Raw genomic sequence first — 7,995 nt, forward strand, 5'->3', positions numbered from 1 at the left:
TTTTTTTTAGTGTGGCTATGAACTACCCATTTCTCTTAGGACTTTGCTCTCGAAGAGAATTTTCATCGTTGGATAAACTTATGGATTACTACTCTTAGGTCGTTTTTAAACATAGAAATAATTGGTGGAATTATTGCTTATTTTGTGGAAAAATAAATAAATATATGTAAATAATTATTATGACCTTATGAAAGCTCTATAAGGTATAGTCTATAATCAACTAGTCATTGAACAAAAGAGCACTTTTTAGATGTAATTTCATATCCCCTGTATGGTGGAGCATCATTGATTGCTTCATTTTCATGTAGTTGTACATTGTTCTCAAGGGGGAAGAAAAGATAAATGGACATTCACAAGTACATCTCAACTCAACAAAGTATATTCTCACCCATCCAAAAAATGGGGTATCAAGTACTCAGAGTCAACTAATGAACTCTTTCACATATGCTATCCAGAGCCATTTCTGAGGCTTCAAGAATATTTGTATATATGTATACGACAAGCGTGTCTCATGTTATATTCATATAGTGTAGGTGTATTCATCCATGCATTCTTTACACAAGAAATATGCTGCTGTGTGGATGCTCTTTCTCCCCCTCCCCCTCTTGTTTTTGTGTTTTTTCAAAATTTTTGCAGAACTATTTTCCACTAACCTTTTTTTATGGCATTTCCCCCCCCCCTCTTCCTTGAACTATCTTTTGATAATGTTGTCCACTATTCAATAAATATGAGATTAAAAGGAAAAAAACTGTTCTTATCAGGTTTATCAGTTGATGGTGATCTACAAGGAGTCGAGCGTCTGTTTGGAGCACTATCTGCTCGTATGTGGCCTGGAATGGTCCTTAAATCTGGAAATAAGATACCTGAACCATCTTTCCCTGATAAAGAAGGTCTCATCTTCGTGCATTGTTTATTACCTTTTTGCCTTTATTCAGATATCTTGCTGATTTTTTATTTTTGGGGTCTGCTGCAGTGTTATCAGAAGAAGAATCTGATTATGAGGTAGAGTACGAAATCTTGTCTGCTGGTTCATCTGAACCATGGGATGGAACAGAAGAAGTGTGGGTTAGTGCAAGTGGTAAAACTATTACTACAGAAACAGGTAGTTCAAGTGCAGCTATAGAAACTGTTTCTCCAGCGACGGAGGATGTCAACGGAGAGCATAAAACTAATGGCAGTGCATATATGCTGCAGCCATCAGATTCTGAAATTCCTTCACAAGAAGACAGAAGTGTAGTGGTATCTGAAGCCAATGAAACTGACAAAGCAACAGAGCCCGATGATGGTACCCATTTGGGGCTTGAGGAATTGGAACAATTGATGTCTGAAATAGGGAATATGCGTGACAGCTTGAGGTTGATGCCAGATTTTCAAAGGAGGGACATGGCTGCGAAGCTGGCAATGAAAGTGGCAACCTTATTTGGTGATGCCAGCGATGATGAAGGGAATTTCGATTAACAATCAGGAATCGCCGGTAACATAAGTAAATTAGCATCCCCATCATTGGGTCCAAATCAGGTGACCACATCTGTATAGCTAATGTTGTATATTGCCTCGCCCGCTACTTTCCTTTGGCTGTCTAATGGTGCATGCACATGGGTAAACCTGTCGTATGTTCTTTATCAGCTGATAAGGATTATTAGCAGAAGATGAAACAGTGTTCTAAGCCTGCCAAAATTGTTGATGGGGATGTGATGCGCAATCAATGATGTGTAATGAAACAAACTTATCGTCGGTTCAGGAACAGGGCGTGGCTGAGGTGCTGTGGAGATGCCTCTGCAGCATGACCATATGGATGTTATTGTTGTTTTCTTACGACACTTTACATTGCAACATTCAGATCTAACTATATTGGAGAGTTTGTGAAAAGAATTTTTACATTTTCATAAATTGGTGCTTCTCTCATCCTATCCGTAGCTCAAAAGAATAACATTCCAATTATAACTGAGGTTACATGTCTGAAGGTTTAACTGAAAAAATCCTGCTCCGGTATAAGGCTATAAGCATCCTAGTCACAAAGGATACCCGAACATATTCAACGTTATGACCAACGCCCTGAATACGAATCAAGAATGGTAAAGAAGCCTTGGGCAGATCAGAACAGAAACGCACAGGATGCCATACTCTGAGCTCTACTCAATATGCTCCCCCCAGCCAAGGCTCACTGTAGAAGCTGCTCCATTTCCTCGCTCAAATAACCAGATCTACCATTTTACTAAATCTCATGCCCTTTAATTGAACCATATTAATGAGGGGCGCAAACAAGAACCCCATTTGAATCAGTCTCCCCTCACCGTCTCCGTGGAGGCTTAGTTGTTATAGGCTCACCAACGGCAAGATCATAGCAAGGGCCTTGGAAATTGGAACACTAGATCATCACTTCCAACAAGAAACCTAGAATCTTTTCTTAGGAACTCAACTTTTTCAAATTTCTTTCCAATAGTTGGATCTCTAGGCCGAGAGCATAACTGAATCCCCTTTCTTCCAGCCAGCAAATAGTTTACTGTTGCCAATTCGATGAATTATTTCAAACAATTGAAGCATGAAACAGTTTAGAATCTTAGAAATTCGAGTGGTAGGCAGTTTGGATGTGATCCAGGGGGACTGGGATACACTTCTGCGTTTATCAACTCAAATGGGAAAAAGTGACAACTCTACCACTTCAACACAGTACCGCATTCAACTCTCAGATGGTTTTCTGTGTTTTTTCAGTGAGTCAAGTCCAGTTTACATAACAATTCCCAAAAATAGATTAACAAAAGCATTGCTCAATTTTTAGCAGTGAAATGAAATAGATTGTGCTGAAAGACATCACTGCCGAGATTTTTGAAGTCCCAAATAATTCTGGGTAACCAAAACACTCATTGTTTTTAAGTGGATACAACTCTTACAATATTAGATAACACTATGGAAACAAATAATAACAATGGTTGCTTCTATTTACAATGCAGCCTCTGCTGTGTTTTGGATTTCTCTGCTCAGGCTTCAAAACTGTTGGTTTCATCTATGAATGATTAACTCATTCAGATGTCAACAAGATCACAGAAAAATGTCAGAAAAGGTTTCTGCAGCTCTTGTATACAGCTGCCGTCAGATCGTACGTAATATACCTTATGGTTTCTGCAGGTCCTCGGACGATGTATTGGATTCCACAGAATTAGGAGCCCTGTTTGATTTGGGAGAGAGAGAATTGCCACCTTCATTAGCAAATGGATTATGTTCTACCTGTTCATGTGATTTGGAAAATGACTTGAATGGTCTCTCAAAATCTCTGGCGCTACCCGGATCAATCACCAACTTATCGAGTTTTTGCTCCTAAAAACCACATAAAATAAGTGACCTCAATAAGAAAACCTTAGGAGGAATTGGTGTTGGTGCTAGTGATTGTGAACCATGAGTGACAAAATGCAACCATCAATTCAATAATATTATATATAACAAAATAACTAACCGTAAATTCCCAATTACCTTTTTTCTTCACCTATGGTGATTTGATGCTATGATTGAATTCTGGAAAGATTGAATATCATCATTAACTCCCACCCCCTATAGTTGAAAGTCTGAAATACACTTCTCCAGTCCAATCAGAGGATGAGATCCCATGGACGAAGAGATTCTATCTACACCATGGGTTAAGAGAAATCGGGTCCTATTTTAAATACATGGAACAGACAAGGAGATGGATTCTCTTTTGGAAGAGGGAAGAAGAATTGAGCATTTACAACAAAAGTAGAAAGTGATAGATAAAAAAGCTAATAAGGTAAGGACACCCAAATGGGAAGAGAGTTGTTGCCTATGCATGATTATTAGCTAGAAATGTACATAACATACACAAAATCCATTGTTCAGTGGGTCCCAACTAGGAGATCTGATAGGTCAAAAATCAATGTAATTGGATGCAGCATCCAAACTTTTCAAGGCCATGTTCCAGATTTTTCATTTTCGACCATCAAAAGTATCCAACAGATCATGTGGAGATTATCACCCAATTTGTTGCTTTTTCAACACAGGAGATTCCAACGACAAACAGGATTTGTGTAGCTGATCGTTTAGTAATGGCAACAAGATTTAGTTGAGTTGAATTGAGCTTGGATTCCACTGAGACCGTATGAATGGTGAGCCCCAAGTCCTAACATGTTATCCAGTCTAGAGGAATTACATTCATACTGTCCAAATGCCATCTATAATACACATTGAGATTCATCATCAAACATAAACAGAAAGTGTAAATATGAGGACAGAAAAACTTACACTCTGTAGTACTTCTAGTTTTCTTTGCAATGCATCATGCTCAGCCTGAATCCGGAATGGAACTCCATGCTTTTGATACACATTGTTTTGTGCCAAGTCCTCATCAATATCACTGACAGTTGTTGCAAATGGATGATTTGCTGGAATCCAACTAACTGTGTCAGGGTCAACATCTGGGGGCATTGAATCCCCTTCCTTCAGAAATATAGTTGGTCTCTTCCACTGATATGCTCTTGATCTTCTTTTCTGATGGTTAGACTGTTCCTCTTCTGTAAGAGTCACCGGCGCCAAGCGATAAACCTTTCCACACATCTCAATGGTTGAATTACTCTTACTTATCTTCACCATTGGGTTATTGAAAGGATCCTCATACTTGAGAGGTTTTGAACTGTGAACATGAAAATACATAAGTATGGCAACACTTTTTTAAGGAATATATAATGATTTCAGTTTAGAACTACAATCTAAGCATTACAAATGCCAGTTTTTTACATAATAAATTAGAGCAGGGTATCACAATAAAAAAGTAATCTCATGATGTTTATCTCTTGTGTTCCCAAGGATTGAATAAGTTAGTAGTTTGATGCATGATACATAAACGTCATTTAAGTCCCTAATCCAATAAAAGGATACCGGCAAATAATGGAGTTTAGAGAACATACATGCCTCTTCGATCAGACCTCAACTGGCCTCTTTTGACAAGATCAGCTACAGAGCCATGTTGATTGTGCCTAGACTTCGTAGCCACGTATTGTTTCACAGCAATAATCAGAAACGCAATCGCAAGACATAATCCAACAGTGAAATTAGTGTCGATCCGTCTTTTCATCTGAGACAAAGAGAAATGCTAATGGATGTGAACATAGACTAAATAATAGAAACACAAAATTAGATCAAGGGAATACTAGCAATGTCTAAGAACATGAATCAATTAAAATATGTTTCATGGTTCAACTTGTCTAAATAGAGACAGACACTATAATTGGGGGAAATCCCCAATTCTCCTTGTTCATGGATTGATGGAATGGAAATGGCTTCTATGACAGAGAACTTACTATTCAACAAAACCTTTATTCTTCTTCTATGACAGAGAACTTACTATTCAACAAAACCTTTATTCTTACTTACATCTACCACTTAATAAACCAAGGGCAACTTCTAGGGGTTGGACAAAGCTTTTTTTGACCTTGACAAATTTCGTCTTTTGGCAAAAAATATAACTAGCAAAGAGAAATATAAAATCATCAATTGACAAGATTTAATACAATGACTTCATGGACTAAAATCTAGGAAAGCAAAACAAGCAATTCCTTCATGATTCTCAAAGGCTAAGATGAATAATTTTCCAACAAAAAAATAAAAGAATTTCTATAATATGTAAGCTTCTAATAAATCTAAGCAAGCCCATTGAATAAATTCACCATATACCCTTTATCTCTCGCCGGGGAGAAAGAAAAATCTACATACCAAGAAAATAACCGGAGGAAGAGATTTTATAGCTCCTCGCAAACTACTGAATGAGTCTTTAGAATCCATGAGATTTCCTTCCGCCTCCATATCATCTCCATCACAGTTGTCACCGGAGTTCGTCGAGCTGCAAAAGACTCGAACCGCAAGATGCTGCTCTCTTTTTGGAGGGTTCCAATTCATATAACTTTTACAATTAACCTGAACTGTAGCTCCGAATTCTACTGCATTTCTAGAAGTCCGATTCTTCGAAGCCCAGAATGCAGGCTACAAGGAAAATTTTCCATTTTCAATATTTTAAGAAGAAAGAGATAGCACAACATAATCGAAACAATGAAAGAAGAAAAGAACAGAATAAATAATACCTGAAGCGTGATGGCGTGAAATTGAAGAGTTGAAATCGATGCCATTGATGGGGTAGAGAGATCATTCGGCCAAAAACAGAAATAGGGTTAGAGGGGCTCGGTGTAAGGAAGCTGCCATGAATGATGGATTGAAAAATTTCCTGCTCCAGAGTCCAGACCAAATCGAATCCCTCTCACTTGCTTCTATCTCTTTAGCAATCAACAACCACTATAGAAACTCATCTGCTTCCGATACTCGGTTGCGCAGATTCTTCCCACAACGCTCTCTGCCTTCGCAATGTGGTAGTACTACTTGCCCAAAGATGGAGTTTCCTTAAGACTCCGTTTGGTTAATTTATTTTACGGGAAATGTCACTAATGGTGTGCTCGCAAAGAAGTACAGATATTTCTAAATATTTTCCCTTCCCTTTCCCCACTTCCGTTGGAGCCAAACGGAGCCTATGGTTGTCAATGATCTGTATTGTATTTTGTATTTTGTATTTTGTATTTTATACATTTTTTTTGGATAAATAGAGAGGAAAAGGTAATAGGCAAGAGACTCAAACTTGAGACCTCTAAATGAGCGTGGCTTTGCACACCACAGCTGCACTAGCTGTGCTTGGCAAAATCCAATTTGTTCAAATAATATTTGATGAATAAAAATTTGAATTTAGCTATCTCTAATCCGATTGATTGAAAAAATAAGATTTAATGATTATAATTGTCACATGCATAAAATGATTGATTGAATATAAAATAAGGATGTATGTATTACCTTCATGTTTAATCATACTATTTTGAATATTTTTATATTTATATTAGCTAAGTTTTTTTTTTGGAAGGCCAAGTTATGGTTGTGATGGTATGCATTGTCTGAGATATATTTAGGAAAAGTTTGAACATATATTTGCATATTGCAAGCTAGCATCTATAATGTGTATCTCTTTTTCTCTCTCTTCTCTCCTAAAATGACCCCCACCCCTCCTATATGATGTCCTGTTCCACTCCTCCATTGATGTTACTCACTAACTTGCTACACATGAGTGGTTTGCCTATCCGTTGCCTAATCTAATACTCGGTTATTTAATAGATAAAAAAATTGAGCAGCGAATTGTATATATGGCGGACAGATAACCTAGCTTCATTAGGTGTGGTGGGAAACACACAAAGCCAACATAATTCCCTCGTAAAGTGAGAAATCCCACCCCACCAACCAAACACTATATATTTTACAAATCCTTGGAAGTGTTGCAGGCGTATTTCCCAATTTATTCTCAGCCATCGACTCTCCACCATCCAAACAAGGCCTTACGAACCAGACAGGGAGTCGTGCATATCTGGCCTTTCCTTCACCTAGTTGCCAGTGGGACGAACTTGAGCTAGCTGATCAAAATCAGACCTTATTGCTTGGGCTTGGGAGGGGTTTTAGACTAATGGGTTTACTTTCTATAGATGGGCTGCGTGCATGGGGACATGAATTATGGGCCATGGGTAGAAGTAATAGGGTATAGATAATGGATAATTATCAGTTTATGGACTGGGCCATCAGTTACATATATATCTATATATCTCCATACACTTCTTTTTTTTCTTTGGGTTGTGGGGGGGGGGGGGGGGGTTAGAAATCCATATACCTAAGACTACCTTAATTCACACCTAATAAGTACTGAGGGTTCCATAAAACAGATTATCTAAATAGACAGAGATAACAGTCACAAAACTATTCTTTGATCAAGGAGATGCAGTTTTCTAATAAAAACAAGAGCCAAAGGTAATCCTTTGTTAAGTAGGCTCCACTTCATGGTCAGGAATAAGGAGATTCTAGTCCCACATTGACCCGGTAGTGTGCAATTGTTAGGCTTATGATCCTGGGAATGACCTTTCTACTCTCAAAGGTTATATTTGATAGCTTCAATTTTTTTTTTTTTTTTTG

The 7,995-nt window shown here is 37.9% G+C and overlaps 2 protein-coding genes across 3 annotated transcripts in view; one reads left to right on the top strand and one right to left on the bottom strand.

Annotated features, from left to right (window-relative positions):
- The window catches only part of LOC122073725, a 3,396-nt gene extending 1,506 nt beyond the window's left edge, over positions 1 to 1,890 (top strand). The window contains exons 3-4 of the mRNA XM_042638350.1: positions 656 to 890; positions 974 to 1,890. Of these exons, the coding sequence (XP_042494284.1) occupies positions 656 to 890; positions 974 to 1,458 (720 nt within the window). The 3' untranslated portion in view covers positions 1,459 to 1,890. The remainder of the gene's footprint in view (positions 1 to 655; positions 891 to 973) is intronic.
- Positions 1,891 to 2,750: 860 nt separating this feature from the next.
- Positions 2,751 to 6,395, bottom strand: LOC122072872 (protein MULTIPLE CHLOROPLAST DIVISION SITE 1). 2 transcript variants are annotated; one of them, XM_042637295.1, is made up of 5 exons: positions 6,084 to 6,391; positions 5,719 to 5,985; positions 4,914 to 5,080; positions 4,252 to 4,639; positions 2,751 to 3,315 (listed from the first exon to the last, which is right to left on the bottom strand). In XM_042637295.1, the coding sequence occupies exons 1-5, from the start codon at positions 6,126 to 6,128 to the stop codon at positions 3,112 to 3,114; spliced, it is 1,071 nt and encodes a 356-aa protein (XP_042493229.1). In that variant the 5' UTR covers positions 6,129 to 6,391; the 3' UTR covers positions 2,751 to 3,111. The 2 variants fall into 2 exon arrangements, with proteins under 2 accessions (XP_042493229.1, XP_042493230.1); XM_042637296.1 differs by lacking the exon at positions 2,751 to 3,315 and adding an exon at positions 3,741 to 4,129 and having other exon boundaries at positions 6,084 to 6,395.
- Between the last annotated feature and the right edge of the window lie 1,600 nt (positions 6,396 to 7,995).

This window comes from Macadamia integrifolia, chromosome 3, assembly GCF_013358625.1.
Source record: "Macadamia integrifolia cultivar HAES 741 chromosome 3, SCU_Mint_v3, whole genome shotgun sequence".
Taxonomy (NCBI): domain Eukaryota; kingdom Viridiplantae; phylum Streptophyta; class Magnoliopsida; order Proteales; family Proteaceae; genus Macadamia; species Macadamia integrifolia.

Coding starts and splice junctions, on each gene's coding strand:
- LOC122072872 (XM_042637295.1), bottom strand. CDS start 6,128: ATGGCATCGATTTCAACTCTTCAATTTCACGCCATCACGCTTCAG. Junction 5,986..6,083: donor TTCACGCCATCACGCTTCAG/GTATTATTTATT, acceptor TTTTCCTTGTAG/CCTGCATTCTGGGCTTCGAA. Junction 5,081..5,718: donor TTCCTCCGGTTATTTTCTTG/GTATGTAGATTT, acceptor TCTTTGTCTCAG/ATGAAAAGACGGATCGACAC.